This window comes from Parambassis ranga, chromosome 15, assembly GCF_900634625.1.
Source record: "Parambassis ranga chromosome 15, fParRan2.1, whole genome shotgun sequence".
In the NCBI taxonomy this organism is placed as follows: Eukaryota; Metazoa; Chordata; class Actinopteri; family Ambassidae; genus Parambassis; species Parambassis ranga.
Window position 1 is genome coordinate 9,467,849 of NC_041035.1, and position 25,517 is coordinate 9,493,365.

Sequence of the window (25,517 nt, forward strand, 5' to 3'; positions counted from 1 at the left end):
TTACAGTTTCAGACTAATCGACATCGTCACAAATCAGTTCCAGGTAGAAAGCAACTTATCCTAAAGAGAGGAGCAGCAAATAACAGGGTGTTGTTGTACAGTAAATTACATGAACTGCAAAAAGATGAATAAGGCTGGGGCTTTTAAAACACACAGTGAATAATCCATTGGCCAACAGATTCATTAGCTTCTTGGCTCATCTCACAGTGGCAGGTTTAAAAAAAAAGTAAAAAGAAATACCAATGATAAAGGACAGGTGAGATCAGTACAGGTGCCACGATGAAGCCATGAACTGCATTAACCTCTGGGAGATGCATATTTCCCAAATTCTTCTTTGTCATAAATGTAAAACAAAAAAAACAAATTCCACACTTTTTAATCATGCTGTTTTTTTTTTAAAAATAATATGTCGCCAGGCAACTGAGACCAATATCTACTGTATTCTACAATAACTGACTTCCAAATTAAATCTGCAAAGTGGCATCATTTTACGACCAATGGAATGTATCATCATGCTGTATGTATGGATACAGAAATGTCCTCCAGAATCATAAAATATTAAAGTGTCAATAATAACAGTAATGTTAATAATATCTTATCCTCTAGCTGTGCACATCAGTCAGTATTTTCTTGTTTATTTTCATAATTAAAAAAATCTCCATTCATCTAGCAAATTGCTTCATGACTTCTGCTGTTGCAATTTTCTGCTTTGCTGATATGCTTAATGATACCATCAGCATCTTAAGTAGTAGGTGTTGCCCCAATCTCTTTTTACCAAAACCTATTTACTTTATCCTATAATTGAATTTTAGGTCAACTGATTATGGGACCACGTATGAAAAGCTTAATGAGAAAGTCGGAATGAAAACCATACTGAGCTACCTGTACGTGAGTCCGAACAACAAAAGGAAGGTAGGTTTAAGACGTCTTGCCTGTATGTAGAATAAATAAACATATCAGTCATTATCTGTGCAGCAGAGTCGTTTTCACTACACAGCAGCTCTGCAGGAGCTTTCAACATGCATTTATTCCAAGCAGCGTGCTGTACAAGCACACTTAAGCCCTGTGGAATGGATGCTAGTAAGGTGGCCTGCTGATCCCCCCCCCCCTTATCTGTTTTTTTTTTTCATCCCAGATCATGTTACTGACCGACCCAGAGGTGGAGAGCAGCCTGCTCATTAGTCTTGACGAGGGGGCGTCCTATCAGAAACACAGCTTAGCCTTTGATATCCTCAGCCTGCTTTTCCACCCCGAGCAGGAGGACTGGATTCTGGCCTACAGCCACGACCAAAAGGTAATGTGCTGCTGCCACACAGCATGAAGTAAGAACTGAAGATGTGATAGAAAAACAGCTCGGTGCGAGATAAATCTCTGTTGTGTATGGCTTACGTATGCTTTTGTTTACTCGGTTTGAGTGTTTTGCTAGATTGTTGCACCTGATATCTGTATAAAATGGTTTAAAAAATAGGGTTAGGAAAGCATTCATTTTGATAATAGCTAGCTTTCAGGACCTGCTTTTCATCAGTACAGACGTCTGCCCCTTAGAGTCAAGGCTGAAGTCGCCAAAGCTGATCACCTGCGTGCCTAAGTCATCAGGCCTGGCTGCAGACAGATTCGAATGGATGTGTCCTAGCGCTGTGGAAAGTTAACAAGGGAGACACACCCACACAATCCACAAGCTCTTTCTCACACTCACACACACACACACAACACACGCTCACATAGACACCTCCCATTACTCTGTGTGAGAACCCTGCTGTCTGCTTTACTCACCACTACAGACATCAAACTTGGCCTCCACAGCCTGCTATTGGAAGACTTGATTTTCAGAGAGAAAAACAGTCAAGGTCTGAGAAGTGAGATAAATGGTGCAGGGAGCAAGATGAAAGCTTAGTTGAGAGCCATCGACGGGTCAGAATAAAGATGCTCCAGTGAAGTTTCCCTTTAGGTCATTCTGTATGTTTTTGTGAAGCTGAATTTCTGTAGTTTTTTCCTTTATTTTTTATTGCTGCTAGAGTTTAATGAATCTCAGCTCAGATCATTTTTACATTTATTGATTGTCTGTCATGTCTTTTGAAAGTTGTAAGTTCTTAGACGAGTCAAAATGATGCTGCTGATGTGTGTGTAAAGCTGAGCGCCTGAGATATAAGACCACCGACTGAACAAGAGAAAAATGGCCTAATTGAAAAAAAAAATGACTCAGTGATTTCATAACGTCAGATTAAAATCCTGCAGAGATTCTAAGCATGATAAAATCTGATTAAAACCCAGGTGGGTCCTTTGAGCCAATCAAAACAAAACATTAACTATATAACTTAAACAGTTACAGTATCAGCCCACTGCTGCTTAGACTTATATTAAACACAAGTAGCTGCATTTAGTTACAGTTCCAATTTAAATAGATGCAGACAAATATAAGACAAATATATTGGCTGTAATATAGAGATATAAGGTGCTAAGTAAATACAAATAGAGACCAGTGGAGGGAATGACAGTGGTACATGACATGATGACATGATCATCTAGCTCTTCTCGCTACAGAAAGGGGAGGAGTTATACAGTCGACCACCTGTGGCATTGTGTGCTGCCATAAACAAAGGCTACAACACAGCAATAAAATAAAATTATTTAGAAAAAAAATCACACTTTACACAATAAGACCCTAAAAAGTATTTGTTATTAGGAAAATTACCTGACAGTTTATGCAAATGATCACTTCATCAGGATTTAGTTTATCTGCAGCTATTTTCATAATCATCTGGAGCACCTGTGACAGTATTACTATCTATTTTCACATTTTCATAAACCAAGCAACATAACAGTTTGTTTCCTATACACAACATCAATACTTTCTCCACCAATGACTACATGTTTGACTACTTTCTGCCTTACCGCAGACTGTTTTAAATGGGAGATGTAGTTCCTAATGTTTGTACCAAAACGTCAACAGATGCTTTCTCCTTACAAATCACAAACAACCATTATAGTTTACTGTATATGCTGCCAAATAATAATAATGCCAAAAAGACACCGTAGTCTTTATTTAGCACATTTATTCAAACTTTCAGTATTTACAGTTTGAATAAATGTGCTAAATAAAGACTACGGTGTCTTTTTGGCATTATCCTCAAGTGGGAGTGTTACAAAGGGGTCGATCCAATCAAAACAAAACATTAACTATATAACTAAAATAGTTACAACACTGATACTGATACTATATTAAACACAAGTAGTTGCATTTAGTTAAAGTTACAATTTAAATAGCTGCAGACAAATATGATTTAAACCACTGGTAGTAGTTAAGGTGAATGACTAATTTTCTAACTGTAGCCACTTAAATACAACTACAAACTCCACTGCTGCTTCATAGTACAGCTGGATATAATTCTGCATGTTGAATGCTAATTCTTTTCGCTGTATGACACGCTGTTCTCATTTCCATTTTTCAGCTCTATGTCTCCGTTGAGTTTGGGAGGAGATGGCAGCTTGTGCATGACAACGTCGTCCCCAACAGATTCTACTGGTGAGGTTAACAATCCATCATTTGCAGAGGAAAACAAAAATACTGTATTTTTTAGCATTCTGCTTACAGCACTAGTGCACAGGCGGAATGATCAGTTAGCGGCTCATTTACAGTTATGTTTAGAGTCTTCTTAAGTGAATGTGATGCAATTTAAAAGAATTAGCCAAAGTTAATATGAATAAATGAAACTCCCTTTCTATTATTAGCAAAAGCAGAGCTAGGTTTATAGTAAGTCACATCTTGTGATTAATAATGTATGGCCTCTTTTCTTTTTTTATCTTTTACATAATGTAGAATACTAAGTGTCTAGTTTACACACAGCGATGAATATTTCATGCACCGAATGCAGTCTCTTCATGAAATATTGTTGACATCATGTTGGGATACAACACAGTGTGTTAAGAATCAAATCATATTCAAACTTTATCCATCATTAATTTATTCATTCATTTATTTTGAATGATACCTGATGTACACTGCACAGAATCAGAGCTGATGGATGTGGCAGACAGCCTCTGGGTGTCTCTCTGAGTGTTTTAGCGTTATTAGCTCAAGGGTACAGGGATTATGGCCTGGGATAAATGTTTAATTTATAACAGGTTTTATAGTTGTTGGCTACAAAATCCTCTTCACATTATTTTCACTTGAAATGGCAAACAAAACTAGGGACGTCAGAGTGACCTACAGCTATAGGGATACATGTGTTTTTGAGGCTCGACAAACAAAATCACTGCGACTAAAAATCCTCAGGAAAAATATCACCACTCAGTAGATTTAAGTGAAAGTCATAAAAAAATGTGCACTGCACTGCTTAAGGAGGCTGATGTTTTTATTCTCGCAGGGAAAGTGGATGTGTAACGCTCATTTCTTGTACAAGTCGAAGAGTAAATTATAGCATGGTGATTTGTTTTTCTTAATGAATAAATAAATACATGCACTGGGACAAACTTTGAGTACATCAGTTTGTCTGGAACATCTGGATAAACTAAAACAGCTCTGTGTGTGTGTGTGTGTATATGGGTGTGTGTGTATGTTAATATTTATTTAATTAAAGTTCCAGCCTGCACAGCATCGAAAGACATTAAAAACATAGCTGCAGTGGTGACATGGACACTTGAATAAAAGCAAACAAAGAATTGCTGTCAAATTAAATCTGCCATAAAAAAGGCTCAAAGGCTACAACACAGCAAAAAAATAAAGATTATTTAGAAAAAAATCACACAAATTCACACAATAAGACCCTAAAAAGTATTTGTTATTATGGAAATTACCTGACAGCTTATGCAAATGATCACTTCATCAGTATTTAGTTAGTTTATCTGCAGCATTACTATCTATTTTCCGATTTTCATAAACCAAACAATATCACAGTCAGCTCCACCATGACATAATATATATCATGAAATAACTGATCCCTACAATCCCTATGTTTAGCTCTGCACCAAAGAACTACTGCAAGTTATCATATACATTTTTTTCCTTATAAACAACATCAATGCTTTCTCCACCAATGACTGCACATTTGACTAAATTCTGCCTGACTGCAGACTGTTTTAAATGGGAGATGTAGTTCCTAATGTTTGTACCAAACATCAACAGATGCTCTCTCCTTACATATCACAAACAAGCACTATAGTTTACTGTATATGTTGCCATGTGCTTCAGAAATAATCACCAAATGATGCCTTTACCTTAGCAACACAGGGGTATCCATGCAAAGTTAAAAACAAAGAATCTCTCAGTGTTTACAGTTTGAATAAATGTGCTAAATAAAGACTACGGTGTCTGAATTTTTGGCATCATCCTCAAGTGGGAGTGTTACAAAGGGATCAATCAAGTACCACATTTTTTGATGTTCAAATATGTAAACACTTCCTTTTGTCTTCATGGAAATACACAAAAAATACTTTCCTCACAACACCACAGATTCACAATGAAAGACTTACTTTCATCACATCCTGCTCTGCGCAACTAATCTAAATAAAAATCTGTCAGACATGGCTCACATAAACATGCTAACAGGGCACCCTGCTTTTGCAGCAGTATGCGTTAGTTCTATAGGCGAACACAGTGTAACATTGCAGGGGTTTATTTAAGAGCAAGGGCTGCTGTTCACTGATAGAATTGGATGAAGTATTTGACAGAAAGTCCATTAAAAGAGATGGAGCTGTGAAGCAATTACAGAGTGCTGAGGGAAGCAGGGTGGGGGGGCCTTTTATATTATAGTTCAGACACAGTATGGAAAATGAGAAGAAACCCATCTTCTGTCACAACAGCCACTATAAATACAACAAGTGGTCACTCCTGTCACTCTGCACTTTACAGCTACAGTGAAGAATCTCTGGTCAAAGTGAAATGGCTAAGTACACCTTACACATAACGAGCAGCAGGTCAGACGTCCTTCAGGCCAGTGTTTAGAGACAAGGTCGCTGCATTGTAACCATAGATTGTATGAATATAACCCTGCAAGCTCCAGCTGCACTCAAAAGTTCTAAACTATAATACAAATTTTACCTACAATAGAAATATTGTAAATGGTTTAAGGAATTGCTTGAATAGCAGGGTCCTTTCCTGAGTCCTTATTATTATTAGGACCTTAGTGACACTAACCAGCTAAATACAGTGTGGAAAAATGTATTTATTAAACATAGTGAATATGAATTATGATAATCCATGTGAAATATGATGAAATATGCATCATAGATAGTGTTACTGTTACTTTCTGTGGACCCTTGCAGGTCTGATTTTCAAAGACTAGTATAGCATAAAGAGATAATGGAAGAAACTTTAAATCAAACATATAATATTAGTCAGTTTAAAACATAGCATAGTGGTCTCTGGCTCTGGCTCTGGCTATCCAATGATGTACCACAACAGCCTCCAGGACTTTTAAAAAAGTGACTTTCATGACTATGATAAAATCACATTTATAAACTGTACTTCACATCTTAACAGCATCCTCAGAATCTTTTTGCTGAAGTCTCACATTTGACGGGGCTGAAAGGAACTGTATGCAAATGATTCAGCATTTGCATACAGTTGGGCAGCAGCACAGCAGTTACACCTCTGCTACTGTAACAATACAAACCTATGTAAAAACCAGTTTATGTGGTGTGTGTGTGTGTGTGTTCTTGGCAATGATATAAATATTAGATGCTGACTTCCTTTTAGAAGGCATTTTTTAAAGAATTAAACAATATGAAAAGAAGAAATCCATCACTGGCTTGCTGCACGACCCATCTCTTCAGCAGGTAGCCACAGATGACACTGATTCTTCCTGACTGTGACAGCTCTAATATCAAGACGCTGGTCTGTAAGTAAATCTAATGTCTCTTAAATGTCTGTCATGGCCTTACAGGTCCAGACTGGGTTTGGACAAAGAACAAGGAATGATTCACCTGGAAATAAGTGTCTCTGATGGACGTGAGTCATAACTCTGTTACCTTGGCAACACATAGATGTAGATTACATTTTTTTAAAAATAAGGGAACAGATTTCACATTAAATGAGCAACATTTGTTGTAATCCCTAAACCTGAATTAGGAACTGCTGAGAGATTTCTGTGCTGGAACTCTTTCCCCCTCTGAATTGGCTGCATTGAGGTTGCTTCATACGATTAAGCTAATTCATTTTTCAAGGGCCGTGCTGTGACTTGGCTCTTTTCTTGGCCACAGTGCAGAGAAGAGAGGGGGAACTTCCATAAGGCCTTGTGTGTTAATGCCCTGTCCCTGGGGAGACTGCCTCATTTGGCTGACGTTAACACACAGGGACAGCTCGCTCTACTTTATCTATTAGTGAGAATAAGGATTGGCCTCCAAAATTTTACCTCTATGGCTCACTCAATACTCCGAGCATAAGCACTGCTAAGCTTTGATTGTGGACTACGGAAGGTTGTTTGTTTCTGTCTTTTGTTGTATTTTTAGCAGCCGTTTCTTGCTTACCCACAGGGTCACAGTACATAACGTGTAAACTTCAGAATTGCTCTGATGGAAACAAGGGCAAGCCTTTCCCTGGATTTATCATCCCCAATTCCCTCGTGGTTCAGGATGAATACGTTTTCATCCAGGTGGGTTTTTACTGCGAGGACTGGCTTCATTAAAAGACAATTAAAAGCTGTAAAAACCAATGCATTCAGTCACATCCTAATGTACAGTCATGTTTTTCATTAACTAAAAAGGGGGCCATTATCCTTTGGAAAGAAAAGGGGTGGGGGTTATGTATGTCCCACACCACTCTGCAACAATGCACAACATCCTAATTAGCAGTAAACCAGGAATTTAGATGGTGGTTTAAATGATTTGACGCAGCTTCTTGTACAGTAATGAATATTTATCTGATCTATGATGCCCTGGAAATCTGCTTATATTGCTTTTGTAGGTGCCAGTGGGTGGCCAGACTGTCCATTATGTGTCCTATAAAAGAAGTGCTTTCTACCCAATGAAGCTGCCCAAGTACACACTGCCAAAGGTAAGGATGGGATGTTCCACATACAGAGGAACAAACAGCTCTCTGATTTCTATAGGAGAGGACTCCTGCTGTGCAGTATGCTTCGAAACAATAGATGTAATTTGGATTTTTTGCAGTAGAGTTATATTTAACCTTCTCTCTCTCTCTCTTGAGCGCCCTCTAGGTGAAATGCAGTCAATATGAAGGCATTGATAGAAAGTGAGCAGGGCTTTACAAGCAGCATTAATTGAACTGTTTTTTTTTCCTCAGGCAGTGTTGTGGTATCATGACGGCTTCCTGTGGGTTGATGTTTTTTAAGTAGGGTCGTTTCCAGTAAGTCGTAACATTCGTTGACAAACCCATTAAATTGTTTTGCCAACATTATTATTCTCCTGAAAAGTGATTCAGTTATTCATAATTGCGTCCTCAGATCTCCGTTCATTTAAAACCTCTGCACGGTGTTTCAGTTTCTCCCTCCTTGTATCGACAAATGAATCTGGAGCTGCACAGCCGGTGGTCCCCAGAAGTCCAAAGAAACTTCTGGAAGCAGAGAAGTCCATTTGCATTTGCACAAAAGTGCACTGATTTATATTAACTACAAACAATGTTGGGTGGCTCAGTGGTTTGAGAGACCGTGTCATAACAACAGGAGAGATTTAATGCCCACTGTGTTGTTTCGATAAATCTGTCTGACTGTGCATCCAGCTGCGTTTGTGAATACCTTATCGAATAGGGCGCATATCACCCAACCAGCTTCACTCTGGATAAAGGATGTGGTAGAATTAAATGGATCCTGTAGTCATTTTTAGTGGGTGGCATGAAACGCCTTAGGTCTAATTGCCGAGTGAAGTCAAGAAGTGACAAATTGGTAGCTTGTGCGGCTACTGTGTGCGCACAACTGTGTGGGTTCTTAAAATTAGCTCTCAAAAATCCTGTTGGCTGCCTGTTTGCTGACTAACCCATCATGAATCCCATATATTTAGGACTTGCAGATAATCAGCACAGACGACAACCAGGTGGTGGCAGCAATTCAGGACTGGCACCAGAACGATTCCTACAACCTGTACATGTCTGAGTCCAGAGGCCTGTTCTTCACGCTGGTGCTGGAGGATATTGTGAGCAGCGGAGGTCCAGAGGGAAACATCATGATTGACCTCTACGAGGTAAGCCGTGATGGTGCTGTCCTCTGACAGCATGTTTTCATAACACTGGGGTGTGTTGAGGTGGACCACTGTCCTGGTTTTGTAACTGCTGTAGGACACCGTTGATGAATATTCACACAATAATTAATCTCATGCTACTTGCTTCTTAAAAATTCAACAACTAATTTGAGGAAATGAATTTGAGCAATGATCAGTGTTCATGCTCACATATTCTGTATCTATTTTACATTACATTAACGATGAAAGTAGTGAATGAGTGGTTAATCATTTGACGGAAAGTCAGCCACACAACTTTGATAACTTGGGGCCGCATTTACAAAGATTCTAAGAATCTTAATCACTGAGAAAGTGATTAAGAACATTCTCAGAGTGACTCTGACTGAAAGTTTAGGAGGGTGGTTGACCCCTGTTGCTAAGTGTGAGGCATTATATTAGACGATGTGATGGGTTGACAGAAAAAATATGAGAATCTGTTCCTAATAATATAAACAGCATAGACTGGACAGTGACATGGAGTCTTGTAGTCTCAAATGATGATGTGATCATTAACACAAATGACTTGGATGATATTAAATAGAGGCGCTGGTTGGCGCAGGTAATGGAGGCAGTAAAAATAAAGTGAAAACCAAACTGGATAGAGGAGCGATGCTCAGTCTGAGCACAGTTAACTGACAGGATAAAAAACATTCTAGGAGCAAAGCAGGTATTACGGTACAATCTAATCTAAGAGACAGACATGAGAGGACAGAGCGCAGCACATCGACATTTCCTTCCCACTGGTTTGGTGCACAAGGGAGGAGTGCAAAAAGCGATGGTATGTCTTCGATCTAAGATGAGGTCAACCACAAACATTATGCCCGCTCCATCTAATCTGCAGCGTTTTAATAGCCCACTGTCATTCATGGTTTGGAGGCTGTTTCTCCACTCTCTCTCCTCTCTGTTTAAGGAACTCCTAAGCCTCTTTAAAGTCCTCCTCTCTACTTTTTAGTTTTCTACCTTTTGACCTCTTTTAGGAGCGCTTTAGGTATTTAGTTCACTTCAGAAAATTGGAAAAAAATTGGAATGTATGTGTTTCCTAGAGATGAGGTTGATGTTGTCAGACTCCTTGTTTTATTTGTTTTATAGTCCAAATTTATCCAATTTATGTAATGTTGAAATTTGATTTTTCTGTTGCAGAGAAATGTTCTTACAAGTGTTTTTATATACTTAGCTAAGATTGCATTGTGATTTTACATTGTACTGAACATTTACTGTATAGCATAGCCTTGGATTAAATTTGGCAATGGATGGTCTCAATAATAAAAAGAACAGCTACATTGTCTGAATTCTTGATATAGTCTAGAGTCACCAGTTCCCTTATCCAGCCGTGTTCTTTTTGTGAAAGCACAGTGGATGTAACACAGAGAGAGGCCTGATTCTGAGAGTCTGAAAGCACCATACAAATTTAAATTCCTGGTTTGGGAGCTTTCTCAAACAATAAAACTGGCTCTGACAAGTAAAGTACCAACAGACAGCCTCTAACTTTCCTCAGAGTTCTTCATTTTGTGCTGTGTCTCTCTTAAGTGTACCCTGCTCTCAGACGTCTCCAAAGTCCTCACTATAACGGAACAGATGTTAGAATAGTGCATTCATTCGGCAGCATCAGGGCGCCTCTTTCACATCGACTTTCAGGCTACTTTTGTCATCTTTTTCATGTGACAATATTGCTGCAGATACACAAAACAGACACTTAGTATGTTCAATCTTTAGATACCACCAGAAAACACTGGTGTCACTTACTGCCTTTGGTCGCAATGCAGGCAAAATAACAGCTTTAACTTTGTGCCCTGAACATGTTGTATCTGTGCTGACAGACCTACTATGAGACTGCAGCCACTGCACATGTATGCATCACTCCAGATTATCTTCATCCTTAGCCAGCAGAAAAATCACATCATGTTGCTACTAACCTAGGATAGCCGTCAGCGGGGGTTATGCTGACCTCCACATATTTCATGTCCAGAAACATTTAACTACGCTGACCGAAGATATGTAACGGTCATTCTCCCCTTTGACAAACATTTCTCAGTATGGAAGAGAGATGTGAAGCAGAGTGATGGCAGCACAGGAAAGTCTGCTTCTCTGTGCACATAAAGACAAAGAAGAAGAAATATCTCAGGGCTACACCGTATGTTATTTTTGCTTCCGAGTCCTACAGATGGTCCAAAATAGTGCTCCATGTCAAAAAACCCTATCACTTTCAGACATCTCTTCCCCCCCGAACTAGGCCTTCAGCTTTGCTTAAGTTTGAATAATTTAGGTTTATTTTTTTCCATCTCATTTTTGTTATTTTTCCCTCTTACCGCTCTCCGTCTCTCGTGTTTGCAGGTTGCTGGGATTAAAGGGGTGTTCCTGTCAAATAAACTTGTTGAGAACCAAGTGAAAACTTATATCACCTACAACAAGGGGAGAGACTGGCGTCTCCTTCAGGCTCCGGCAACCGATCTCCAGGGAAACAAGGTCTATTGTGAACAAGTAAGTGGGCCACAGACGAGAGGTGGATTTGGTTATTTGGATTTCTGTTGTTTGCTGTGCACTGAATAATGCTATACAAGGGTCAGAGTCTGGAAATACATCTGTTTCACAGCAGCAGATCTGATTGTGACTGAAGAGACCTATTATTTACTGTTCCATCATTTATGTAAGTTATGCTCAATATACCAGCAGTAGCATTACATATATGTATTTTAGTTGCATTTTTAACAATGTCTTGAATAATCAAGTCAAAAAAATACTATATTTTTCATTGTTTTGGGCTCATGAGCTACATTTGGTACATGCAGCAGTTTACCTAAGAGAGAGGAGAGAACATTACTAAAAGACATGGTGGAAAAAGGAGAAAAAGTAGACATAGAAGCACCTACAAAGACAGCATTCAATATCAATAATAAAAGAAAATTAAAGCTTATTATACAGAGTACATTGATAGTCTGAATAGGCACTTCTTCTATTTAATGAGACCAACAAAAAGGTCTCATGAGCAACTCCTATTATCCACAGGCCTTTAAATCTATCAAGCATTTCTGTCAAGCTGTTTTCCACTTCCTCAAATGAATACCGGATGGGAGTAATAACCATGAATTGAATGAATATGTACGTAGTTTTTTTTTTCATTTACTGTATTTTATCTCTACAGCCTCATGCTTATAAATGTGAAATCATGAGATTTTGGTCACATGGTCAGTTCAAGGATGAATTAACTAGAATTTGATGGTCAAAGGTTTTTGTACACATAATACATTAATTATGACAAGATTTGCCAGCAGTGTCTCAGAAGAAAAAATGGTCAGTTGTACTTTCCAAAGGGGTCAAAGGTCAACTTTACTTTGTCCTAATATTTGGAAAAATGATCATTGTTGCTGTTTTTCTTGCTTCATATCTCTGCCTGATATTAGACAATAGAATGCTCTAAAAACAATGATGGCAACATGATCAGTTCAGTTGCTGTGATGTCTTATATGGTATGTGAGTCAGGTCTGTCCCCAGACTTTCATTTTCACCTTTTGACTTCAGTAAACTAATCCTCCTTTGTGTTTCAGCCGTACTGTTCGTTGCATCTGCACCTCCACGTATCAGAGAATCCGTACACCTCTGGAAACATTGTCAGCAAAGACTCAGCTCCAGGAATTATAATAGCGTCAGGTGAAGAGGATTATTTGATTTGCACTTTCATTGGCACATTCGCACTGTTGTTTACACACTGCCTTACTGCTGTGGTTTGAACATTTCCCTCAGCGTGTGCAGTCAGATCTGTTCTTCAGTTCTGTTCTCAGCTGACAATCCATCTTCTTCCACACCTGCTCCGTGTTTGTCTTCTCTTACTGTGTTTTTCTTTTGTATTCAGGTGTGGTTGGACCTGAATTGACCAGCAATAACGTCAGTATCTTCATCACATCTGATGCTGGAAACACTTGGAGAGAGGTACAGTGGGTACATCTGATGATCCTGTCACCTGAATGATGTCATGTTTTTTACTTTAAAGCCATTTCAACTATCCAAAAAACCCACAAACCTTTTTTTAATATGCTGCCTTTTCTTTTGAACACTCACTTCATGTGAAACTCAACATTTAAAAATATATGACTTTTAGTCAGGCATTATGTGAATAAAGATAAAGAGAAGAAAACTGGGATTCTGAGCGTTCAGCGCCATCTATCATTTCTCGCCTTGCAGTTGTTGTGGTGTCATATTTGCAAAGAAATGAAGAAGACTGATTTGACAGCCAGCCTTGTGCATTCCTGATCTTTAAACAAACAAACCGAAAGGAGCATACAGATTTTTTGCCACTGGCTTTAAGACTGGAGAGAGCAACGCCTGCATTTGTTTATTTGAACAAGCTCAGACGCTTATGTAAAGAGCAGCAGTGGTTTTTACTTGCCTGCATGTTTTCTTGTGTTAGCATATCTGAATTTTTTTCTCTGCCGTGATAAAGTGAAAGCTGATTGTGTCTGCAGGTTTTTCAGGAAGAGTACAGTGTGTTTTTCCTGAATCAAGGAGGATCTCTGGTGGCCATCCGACACACACCTCTGCCAATTAGACACATTTGGTAAGGCCCTCCACGGATGTAGCACATCTTTTTGGAGATCGCATTCAATCTTCAAAACAAGCACTGCTTTCCTTCTGAGGCGTTTTTTTTTTTCTGCTCTATTTGCTGCTGGTCTGTCTGTGATCCACAACCATTGTTCTTTCCCTTAGGCTGAGTTTTGATGAGGGCAGAAACTGGGACAAATATAGCTTCACCTCCTCTCCGCTCTATGTTGATGGGGTACTAGGGGAGCCCGGAGAGGACACCCTCATAATGACGTAAGATATGATATATGAAGTAGAATAGAAAGATGATGCGTTTCCAGTTTAATTTACTACTCTAATTATACAATACCCAGATGAAGAGTTAGAAAACTCTGTGAATATGTGTATTGTCATCAGTAAAATTTCCTTTCATTTTTCTGCCTTGTTTGTGCAGGATATTTGGTCATTTCAGCCATCGATCTGAGTGGCAGCTTATTAAGATCGACTTCCGGTCCATTTTCCAACAGCGGTGCACATCTGAAGACTATCTGACATGGCAGTTAGACAATGAGGTGAGAGCGATCAAGTTGTTGATTAAACTCCAGTCAGTTGTTTTGATTGTAGTCACACAATAACAGGAAGAAGGGTGCAATGAAGACCAAAGAAGAAGAGGAACCTCTGAAATGTTTATGATGCATTATTGATCACAGGGTGAAGTGTGCATCATGGGGATGAAGAGAATCTTCCAAAAACTGAAAGCAAACGTTCGATGTGTCAAGGCCAGAGATCAGTATATTTCCCAGATGTCAGACTCCTGCCCGTGCACAGAGGCAGATTTTGAGTGGTGAGTTCCCTTTCTCTGCAGCTATACTCTTTTCACTTAATTAAATCCAATGCACAACTCTTTATCAATCTCCAGAGGCAGAGTCTGTGTGAAGCAAACCTAAGGCACAATGAGAACTGTATTTGAAGAGCTAGAGTTTATAATTCACAACTTGTTATTACTATTTCTGTTATATTTTTTGTGATGTAACTTGGTGGGAAAGAAACACATTCCATCAGTTGATTTAGTAATACGTAGTTTTCTAGCTTTCCTAGATGAACTGTGCTATTGTGATATGTGCCAAATATCTTCTGGTCTATATTGGGCTGACTGACAAGTCTTTTGCCTTACATAGGTTACATAGGTTAGTAGTCTGAAGGTCATGGAGTGGATCCTGAAGTTCAAATCCACATTCCTGTATGGAGCTGTGTGCTGGACCATTTCCCCTTTGGAAAAGCACTTGTCTCATTAGCTTCCCACACTAAAGCCCCTTAAATTTTCAGGGTTTAGTATTATATAATAGTGTAATAGTAAAATATCACCTTATCTGCAGACCTTTTTTGACACACAATAGTCTGCTTGTTGTGTTGTCTCTGGTTAGTAGTTGTAAACCTAAGTCTCATGTAAAGTGAGGTAAATGGCTGTAAAGGTCTATCAGGATCGGAATCAAACTGAAAAATTCCTGACAATCCCTCAAAAAGTGTAACTGCATGTGCATGTAGCAACAGATGTTTACCTTCTCTCCTTCTATCTTAGGCCATCAATCAAACTTATCAATCAGCCGGGGGGAGGGGGGGGGGGCAATGGCCCATATGCAGCTATTTAAAAAAGTATAAAAACTGTCAAAAATAATCACACTTATTCTTCAACACTCCACAGTTACATAATCTCATCACATTTTAACTAACCGCAGATTACAGAAAATATTGAAGCCCTGCCCTCACAATCAAACCTCTGAAAAACAAGTGCATTGCTGCATCTTTTAGGCACACTTGAATAGATTTACATAATGAATGACACTCGTGGTTTATTCCAGGCTCTGTAATAAGCTCTTTCCCATTACAGGTATTACTTTAATACTTTTAGCGCATCACTTCAGGCTGTCTCATACTTTCTTTTATCTCTCTTATCTCGCCAGTGCTGATTGAACAGTCATTTATTATGAGCTTAACACCATTTTACTACTAAAAGATGGTGTGGCTCCTGAGATTGCGTCTCCCTAATCTCAATGAAAGAAATATGACAGACTTGTCTTTGCCGAGGTGTAATTATTGCTTGTGTAAAACAAACAATGCTTTTTTCTGTTTCAGAAGTATGATACATAAAACATCAAACATGAGCCTGTGTTGTTATGAGAACTTTTCTTTCTCTTAGAACATTCAGGTCTTGGTAGACGGGCACTTTTTGATTCTATTTGAGGTTAGCGTGTCTGTTTGAGGTTTTAAATAAATTATGTTGATAAGACTTTTTTCCTTCTAACTGAAACAGTGACTATGGGTTTGAGAGGCAGATTGATGGGAACTGTGCTCCAGCTTTCTGGTTCGTTCCTTCAGCTTCATCCAGAGACTGCATCGCCGGCGACAGCTTCCTCAATACCACCGGGTACACCTCTTTGTTTGAACAAAAGAAGCTTTTCACAGATGTCTTTAGTTACTTTTAAGCTCTACTTTGATAACATTTTAAGTGACATGTTTTAAATGCTTTTGATTTTTTCAACATTATACCACTCTGAATACACTAATAGCAGTTTGACCAACAACTAAGCTACTGACACACAGGCTGCAGTCTGTGTGTACGTCTGCTACACTCATGCACTGCTCATCTGTGTCTTCTCTTTAATGAATTCCAGATATCGCAGAGCTTTATCTAACAACTGCAGTGAGGGAAGTATGTTGAAGTACAGCCCCAGGCGACAGAAGTGTCCCAGTCAGGCTCCCAGGGGCCTCCAGCTCTTCACCAGTGAGGGCACCCTGGTGGCAACACTGGGAAGGAATGTCACCTTCTTGGTCTTTCTGGACGAGGTGCTGACTTCACTTCAACTGAGTGTCCATTACAGAGTGACACTTTTTTTTTCCTCCTGTATATCAAGATGGTGTCAGAAGTGCAGCACGGGTGGGCCGGAGTGCCAGCACATCAAATAAATATGCAGTGACATGATTTACAACATGACCCGGTTCTTGTAGCTTCTATGGAAAAAGCTTTCTGTTGTGAGTCAGTGAGGACAGTAACAACAAACAGAGGTTACGGTGTGACTGACAGTGTTTTGCTTTCTTTTTGAAGGGCCTGGGCTCCATGACGAGTATAACTGTGGACTTTGGCGATGGAACCGCCATATCGTATGTTAACATAAGCTCCATCGAAGACGGGGTCAAGCATATCTACAGCAAAGTTGGCATCTACCAGGTTTCTGCCACAGCAAGCAACAATCTGGGCTTGGACAGGGTCGTACTCTACCTCCACGTCTCCTGTGAGTCAAAAAGACTTAAAGATGCTGCTGAAACTGTAACACTTTGTGGAAATCTCTTGACTTGAAGCTACCTGAAAGTGCTACATAATGAGTTGTCGAGGAGTGACTATAAGATCTGTGTGTCAAAACACTTCAACTCATGAGCCTTCAGAAAGCAGCAAAAATAAAATAAATAACACAAAGCACTTGAGCAAATAAACTCATTCTGCAGTTTAGATTGGCTCATTAATGTCTGACTCCATTCCAAAGTGTTCATCCCGCACAGGCCTAACAGACAGCTGTTTGTTGAGACGACCACCGGTCAGCTTGAATTCAACTCATTAAAATGGATTCCAATGGTGACATTTTCTTGGCCACAAAAATGCATCAAAACATCCACAGTCACTTGTCAAAGCACTCCTGCAGTGCAATCAGCTTCTATGCTGACTATCAATATGCTCACTGAGTTCCAGGGAGCTGCTTTTGTGCCAGAATATGGGAGGCTTCTGTTGAAAATGCATTATATTTATCCATTTTTTTTAAACAGAGAGAAATGTAACTGTGTGCGTTTTCTCTGTAAAGGTCAGCTCGAGCAGGTCCAGCTCTCGGCTCCTTCGGTGGTCGTCAAGAACAAAGTGGTGAACCTCACCACAGTGCTGCGCCCCAGCAATGTGGGAACAGTCACTTATTACTGGTGGTTTAATAACAAAACAGAGGCAAGTGTCACTTTCTGCGCCACCTGTTCACTGAATGACATGACGCATGGAGCATATGGCAGGCAGTTACACCTCATCTCCTGTCTGTCTTTTAGCCCGTTGTGACCCTCGATGGAGGAATGTCCTTCACCTTCTCCAAAGAGGGAAGTCACACTGTCACCGTTCAGGCGTCAGTCGGCAACACTGTCCATCAGGACCAAATGAAGCTGGCAGTTTATGGTACAGTATATCACACCATGCTGTTAAACAGTCTCTTATTATGGATTATCAAAATATAACAGTTACAGTTATACAGACTATATAATTTAGTGTTGAACAAATAATCCATGAATCCCAGAAGTTGCTCTAATTATTTGTAATTGTTCTTTTCTTTTTTAAACTTAAGTTTGTATTGATGGATATTTAAATGTAAACGTGCAGAATATATAAATCAAAACAAAAGTAATATATTTAAATGAAATTACAATTAGTTAGAAATTTTTGCTTCCGTTGTTTTGGCAACAGCTGATCATCACGTCTTGACTGTAGTTTAAATAATTTCAGATTGTATTCTTTATCAATGAAGCCCGGCTTCTTTAGCTTGCTCAAACAAGTGTGTGTCCTCCAGCCTTCGTGTGACAGGTCACAGGTCATAAGGCAGCCATCAGAGGAAGTGAACAGTATCACAGCTGCATTAACAGGTTAAATATTTCATCTTAATCACGATAATGTTCACTTAGATCACATTATAAAAACTACATTAACATTATTTTGCTTACACAAAAACTTGAAGGTCATGAAATATGACTGAAAGCGCCAGAAAAAAAACTCATTAATTACCTTGAAAACTTTTTTTCTAGTTTAATACATTTAAAGGTCAGGAATGTCTTTTTAATTTAACAACAGCTTAGCCTACAGCTTATTCTTTACTGTATTAAATTAGCTACCCTAAAAGTAGTTTCACTTCACATTTTAAATGGAACATTTTGTTTCTATTATAGATAAATTATATATTATATACTATCAGCTATGATTCAGACCTTATTAAATCTACACTAAGGAGATGAACACATGCACACACATACAAAAGAAGGATCTAAATATACATGAAAAGGCTGGAGTCTGTGAGTCCTGCAGCTCTGTTGGAAGCTGAGGAAGAACGCTTTCATCAGAGAGCAGCAGCTCATTTTCTCTGTGCCAATAATGCAGGATCAATATATTTCATCATGGGAACTCTCTTATTCATGAGTACAGAATAATACAGGTTTGAAATTTTAGCCATAGGTATGCACAGGGACTAATACCAAATTCTTTTCTAATATATATATATATATAGCGAGAGAGAGAGAGTGAGAGAGAGGTGTGTGACTGTGTGTCACATACACACAAAATGAAGTACAGAAAGATTTCATATCATGAAGGTTTCTGTTTGTTTTTCAGATTATTTCCGCTCACATGTTTTGGCATTTTCTTCTAATCTGGATGAGCTGAACCCCGGGGTGTCTGAGTGGAGGGAGGACATCGGCCGAGTTGTGAAGAACTGTGCTGTGCAGGTCAGCCCTTTAGCTGCTGTTATTACAAAGGCTGTAACATAATCAGGACTGAACTGAACTTCAGAAGACCTCATTTAGATTCTGACAATTAGACCACAGTGCAGAGAGAAACTGAGCTCTCTGCCTGGTAAATACTGCCCTCCTTAGTTATTCTCTATTTGTAATGTGTGCATGTGATCATGCGTCTCACACCACTAGTCACAGTGTGTTTAAGCGAACATGCTTTGGTGATTAGTTGTTAACCTCTGCGTGTTGACATCATCATTAGCAGTACAAGCTCTCGAGTGAACTTGTCACAACATTAAATGGTAAAAGCACTGATATGACAGCATGAGAGAACACCTCAAGTAAAGGCAGTCTGTGGTCGAGTGTGTCTGCTTTTTCCCTCTCAGACAGTGTGGGGATGACAAAAAAGCAGCAGGTTATGTAAAAGACCTGGATACTGAGCTCTATATATATCCTACAGTAGCCCTCAGTATGAAACACTCACTTTGACCTTCTGTCTTGTCAGATATTACCGTGGTTTACCCCAGGAAAGTGACAGCGGACCTCTGGTTACGGCATAAATGCACTAAAAGCCCTGGCCTTTACCTAGGACTGTCAAATTGAACTTGCATGTATGACTTGATCCATGCATTATGTCCTGACAGTGACTGGTACTTAGGCAAATGATATATGAAGCAGAATGCAGAAAGTATTTAGTCATTAATACAGACGACCCCCAAGGTTTAGAGTCATATCAAAGAGTCTCAATTTAAAAAAAAATAAATAGTCTTTTTAATGATGTTTTGTTGTTAAAGGTCACAGGAATCAGTGAGGATCAGCTCCTGGTCACAGTGCTCCCAGGTCTGCCAACCACAGCGGAGATTTTTATTGTACCTGAGAAGGGGTCGAGAGACAGAGCATCAGATGAAAAGTGGGCGCACCTGGATCAGGTACTGTCTCATCAAATCATTTTAATGGCCGCTGGCAGATGCTCAGTATAATGTGGCTTTCTGTGATCCAAAAAGGGGGGGGGGTGAGCTAAGGGAGATAATACGGTCTCTAGAGAGAACATCCCAGGAGAATACGTGCCTCACTGTGGAACCAGTTTATCAGTTTAAACAGTGTTATTGTGTTTACAAGGAAACACATTTCATGACTCTTCCATCTCCAGGACATTAAGTCTTATTTTGACATTTCATTTTTGTTGTTTACAAGCAAATTGGGTGGGCTAGTATTCATACAGTAACACATCTGTTCATTGATATACTGTTAGAAATAGGTTATTAGCCATTCTATACTATCCTTATCCTGATATGATATAAATTAATCCCAGATTCTTTCTCAGATTTCAGCTTTTTGAGTTTCATTTGTTCTTGTATTCAAGGCATATTTAAAAGAGAACACAGTCCTCACAGCACAAAATAGATCCATATTATAACTGAATAAATAGACATACAAGATACAAGACAGTCTGTATACCTCCATCCTTTCCTCTCACTAGTTCCTTTTTTACATTTACCTTCTTTCAGCTAAGCCACCATTTCCATTCATTTCAGTCAGGTATGAAAAGCCACTTGTGGGAGGCTTGAAACTTGCAAGCAATAAATCACAATGAGCGACATGTCTACATGTATTTTGGTCAGAGTTACATTATTGTTGCATGGTAACACCGTTTTAAGTGCAGCTTGATTCGTAAAGTCTGCACTCCATCGCCACGCAGCAATAAGGTTAACTCTGACAAATACAAATGCAGACATGATGCTCATTGTGATGGATTACCAAAGTCAGCCTGCAAATATATTTTCATACCACCAACTGCATGCTGGGTGGGGAAAAAAAACGCCATGTCATACTTTGGAAAAGGTCAGCAGTAATGAGGAGTGTAGGTTTTTTTGTGGTAATTGGGATAAAACTTGCACAAACTCTGGGGTGGAGGCGAGAGGAATGTGTTTTCTATCAGCTCTATAATTTCCATATAGTGGTGCATATTTATTAAAAAGCTGCTTCTTGTGAGTGTGTGTTTCACGATTTAGACTTTTAATGGCTAAATCATGAAACACACACTTAAATTAGCTTTGCTTTCTTTACCACCACATACACACACTCATTAAACGCACTCAGAAGAGAATTTATGTTTCATTGCTAAATAATTCAGTCTTTCTTCTCATGCAATTTGTAGTTCAATCCCTCCTGGGGAGCAATACATTACGTCAACACTAGAGGGCAATGTCTTCCCACATAAAAACAGGGACTCGGCATCTGTCAGAGCTCTGAAATAATACATCTCACTGCCACATGTAAGGAGTTGAGAGACTTGCATAAACCTTTAGATAATGATAATAACATTTCAAGGCAGTGTGTCTCATGGTTATTGCAAAAAATATGACTCCTGGAAAATTGATCACTTATCACGTTATGGAAAGCTATCAAACAGGTAAACAAAACAATGAAGCAGAGCTGCTTCCAAAGCAAACAGACTCATTTATCCATCACAGCAGAGAGGATGGCAACGTATCACATGTAAACACAATTTTACTGGCTCACAGTCAGTCTTGAAGGAAGTTAATAGGTATTTAATTACATTGATGCATCATATAATTGGCACCATCGAGGAAGGAGACAAACTGGGGCAGGCGGCCTGGATTGGGAATTAAAGAGATGTATTTATCTAAAGCCTGTCTGATTACCTGGCAGAACCTCACAGACAATAGGGTAATAAATCTTCAGTTCACTGTTCTCGTCTCTGCTGAGTGACTTGCAGTGCGGAGGCATTACGTGCCCACACATACACACGTGTTCAGTATGTGTGGAGCAGCTTATTAAAATGTGTAATAGATTTACTGACCCTGATATGCCACTAGAACAAAAAGTAATTATTCATACTGTGTAGAGCAGTCTAATTTTAACCAGTGGAAGGATTTTAGAAAGAGCAAGATGGAATTAGTGAGGCATGGCTAAGGACTCAAATGGGCACTATAGGAAGGCATTTTGGTCTCTTGTTAAATGACTGCTTCATCAAGGTATGAAAAGCAGGGGAACTCTTCAGGGATAAAAATTAAAACGCCAATTTTCTGATATTAGAAGACACTGATTTCCAATAACGTTGCCTCACTGAACTTTTAAATGGGAAATCACCTTTTCTTTAAAAGACATAGAGGTGAAAAATGCACGGATTTTTCTAATTCTTCTTTTAAATGTCACTTCCACCATAAGTAGAGTGACCTTTTACCTGGAAGGCTTCTTCCTCCTCCCATTAAAGCAGGTTCTGTGCATTATATCAATATTTGCTCCTCTTTAGAAGGAAGCAAAAATTCTGATTCATAATTCAGACCGGTTGGATGAAATGACTGCAGCTGAAATATTGATGACTGTGGAATATTGCTGCTAACAGTCTGCTCTGCTCTATCACTTCTCCTTTCCCTCCTTATAGCTTTCTCAGGTTCTGCTAAGTGCTCTGAACCAAGACCTCATCCAGTTCACACTCAAACCGGGGGTGCAGGTTAACGTCTACGCCACACGGCTGTCTCCGGGTGAGCCCACCGTGTCTGCACACCTACCTTATTACACGGCAGTAAGATCCATTTTGGGTGGAGAGGAGCATCGTGTGGTGATGTCCTTTGTGCACTTTTTGGGTTGAAAATGTTAATGGTTTAAAAAAAAATAGTTTTAGTTTATTAATTAAGTTTAGTTTATTTGTTTATAAATGTTATCCAAAATGTTGCATGGCTGTGGGCTTACTCAGTTCTTAAATGCTCCATTTAATTTTAATTGGATTGTTATATCATTTATGTCCATATAAGACAAAAATATGCATCTGTCCTGTTTGTCTTGCACTCAGTTACTTAATCTTTTTCTTCTTCAAAGCTCCTCTCGTGGACAGTGGCGACGGTGGCCACAGTGGCACTGCAGTCATCATGCTGGTGTCTGTGGCATTGATGGGCTTGGTGGTGTTTGTGGTGTACAAATTTAAAAGGTACAGCTTCCTGTTTGTGAAAATGAGTCCTCAGTAAGATTACATGTTGCCTTGTTTGTTTATGTACTTGGAGTCTATGAGCACACACCTCACTGCAGAGCTCTCAAAACTTTCCGCAAGTATTCAGACTCCATATATCTCCTTATTATGGACACCCACGACACAATAATAGCTAGAGGAATAAGACAATTCCCCTCTGTCTCAATCTGCAGAATATTACAGGGAATGACAGTCTAATCAATTCTCCCAGAGTGCTGAATGGGTGTCAGAGTCCTGCAGTTATCAATATTCATCTATCTGACAATGTGAGGGTTGACCTTTTGGAAATGCTAAACACAGCCATTCAAGGTGAGGCATACCCGGGCAGAATGGCAGGAAAGGTTGAGGAGATAAGTCCTGAGACAACATATATTATACAGTGAGGGGCATACAGTAAATAGCATCCTGTGCTGCAGGTAATCCCGTGCCAATCATCAGGAAGTGGTGCTGTAGTTTTACTCATTATAAAGTAAAACATTACTTAACTTTAACTTTCAGGGTGGTAATTACTGCATTAGGAAATCAACTTTGAGCTTCTTAAGCTCCCTCAAATGTCACAGCAGCAGCTGCAGCACGAAACCACAAGGGGAGAATCTGAAATTAGAAATGCAAGATGTTAGTTTTAAGGAGAATTGGGAATGCATCTGAGGGGGATGAAAAATTGATTGAAAACTGAGGTGAACAATATGAAAGTGAGGGAGCAATGCCCAGTGGAATGTAAAATGCCCTAGTTTCCAGCTTTCAAGCAATCCTCTCCCATCCTTAACAGTTAAAAATAGTGTGTGACACATTATGCTTAGTGGAAGCATTAGTGAAACAGACCTGATGGCAGGTTTCCATTAACTTGCCCTTTTTTTTTTTACTTCAAATCTTTCTTCTGCATGACCTACAGGAAGATCCCGGGCATGAACACATACACAGCAGAGCAGCCTGAAAAAGAACAAGAGGTCATCCCAACGGTGACCTCCATCGCTGTCCCGAACCCTGAGGGGGACCAGTTAACCTCCCTGGAACGAGTGGATGTACAGCTGGACTCAAAGAGCAGAGGTATTTCTTCTTAAAGCTACAAGGTTTACACTGGAAGTGTGTTTACTGAATGTATCGGTTTTTAAAGCAACAAAATACATAGCCGACAACTAAACTGTTGGTGAACTTGTCAGTAACACTGTACAAAGAATGGAATTGCATTGCTAACGCTGCCAGCAGTGACAAAGTGACATCTTATTTCTTATTTCTTATCTGAAACGATTTGCTGTGAAGCCATAAAGATATGGTCACATTACAACTCCACCATCTTTACTGCATGTTTAACAAATTCAAATATGCTTTTTTCTGGTGCAGCCTTCTGATCAGAACATCACATTTCAAAAGAATGACCTCGTATAGACCTTAATCTTTTCTCTACTGGTCTTTCACTGCTAGTACACATAATGCAGTTGCTGTAATATATATATATATATATATATATATATATATATATATATAAATGCAAAAACATTTAGAAGCTCTAAATCAGTAGAGCTAATGCTGCCTCATTGGGCAGCATGAAGTCAGTCAGCTGCTGATCATTGCTGGCATAAGCTATGGATTTGCACAGGTGCATGGAGGTGTTTGGACTTTCCTGAGACATCTGTGGAATCCACGGTTTGTTTGGCTAAGGTGGCAAGTCGGGTTGGTTTGGTTGAGGGTTGTGGGTCAGGTTGCAGGTCAGTTTGTGGCCCGGGTCAGTTGGCAGTTTGGTTAGATCAGGTAGGGGCTGGCAGGTCTCAGGCCAGGTCAGTGTGGTTGGATGGTTGAATTTGGGTGGGCTGGTTCAGGTAGCAGGTCAGATCAGGTCAGTTCTGGTAGGGTTGCAGGTTGCAGCTGGGTCAGAGGTCAAGTTGCAGGTCAGGTAGTGGGTTAGTGGGTGGTGGATCAAAACGGGACGGGTCACAGAGTGTGTCGAGGTGGTAGGTGGGTGACGGGTGGTGAATTAACCCTTCTTTTATCAGTTGATTGTTGTGGGTGGATGAATTAAAAGCTGTATCATCAACACACTGCATCACCCGTGAACACATCTTATTAGTAACGTAAAGTAAAGTCCAAATTATTTACTGTAATGCTACCCCCTAATTCACTTCCTTTGTGTTTGGGGTGTTGCATATCTGATGTGTTTTTGAGCTTCAGCAAAGACAGTTGTCACAACATTTAAGATCAGCAGCCAGAAGCTGAAGCTCACTGACAGCAGATATATTCATTAAATGTTAAGTGCTGATGCTGGGTCTCCTCCCCATATATTGCTGAGATACATTTATTACCATGTGCTGTGTATTTATGTACCTCA

General features: G+C 39.5%; 1 protein-coding gene across 1 annotated transcript in view; it reads left to right on the forward strand.

Moving 5' to 3' along the window:
* Nucleotides 1-25,517, forward strand: part of LOC114447023 (VPS10 domain-containing receptor SorCS1-like) — a 39,723-nt gene that overhangs the window by 13,811 nt on the left and 395 nt on the right. The window contains exons 3-26 of the mRNA XM_028422986.1: nt 813-912; nt 1,136-1,294; nt 3,450-3,523; nt 6,882-6,946; nt 7,471-7,589; nt 7,901-7,990; nt 8,953-9,132; nt 11,500-11,646; nt 12,711-12,813; nt 13,016-13,092; nt 13,626-13,717; nt 13,867-13,974; nt 14,135-14,252; nt 14,391-14,524; nt 15,992-16,105; nt 16,353-16,524; nt 16,784-16,970; nt 17,532-17,665; nt 17,761-17,884; nt 19,085-19,197; nt 19,998-20,132; nt 22,613-22,712; nt 23,047-23,155; nt 24,087-24,241. Coding sequence (XP_028278787.1) covers nt 813-912; nt 1,136-1,294; nt 3,450-3,523; nt 6,882-6,946; nt 7,471-7,589; nt 7,901-7,990; nt 8,953-9,132; nt 11,500-11,646; nt 12,711-12,813; nt 13,016-13,092; nt 13,626-13,717; nt 13,867-13,974; nt 14,135-14,252; nt 14,391-14,524; nt 15,992-16,105; nt 16,353-16,524; nt 16,784-16,970; nt 17,532-17,665; nt 17,761-17,884; nt 19,085-19,197; nt 19,998-20,132; nt 22,613-22,712; nt 23,047-23,155; nt 24,087-24,241 — 2,909 coding nt within the window. The remainder of the gene's footprint in view (nt 1-812; nt 913-1,135; nt 1,295-3,449; nt 3,524-6,881; nt 6,947-7,470; nt 7,590-7,900; nt 7,991-8,952; nt 9,133-11,499; nt 11,647-12,710; nt 12,814-13,015; nt 13,093-13,625; nt 13,718-13,866; nt 13,975-14,134; nt 14,253-14,390; nt 14,525-15,991; nt 16,106-16,352; nt 16,525-16,783; nt 16,971-17,531; nt 17,666-17,760; nt 17,885-19,084; nt 19,198-19,997; nt 20,133-22,612; nt 22,713-23,046; nt 23,156-24,086; nt 24,242-25,517) is intronic.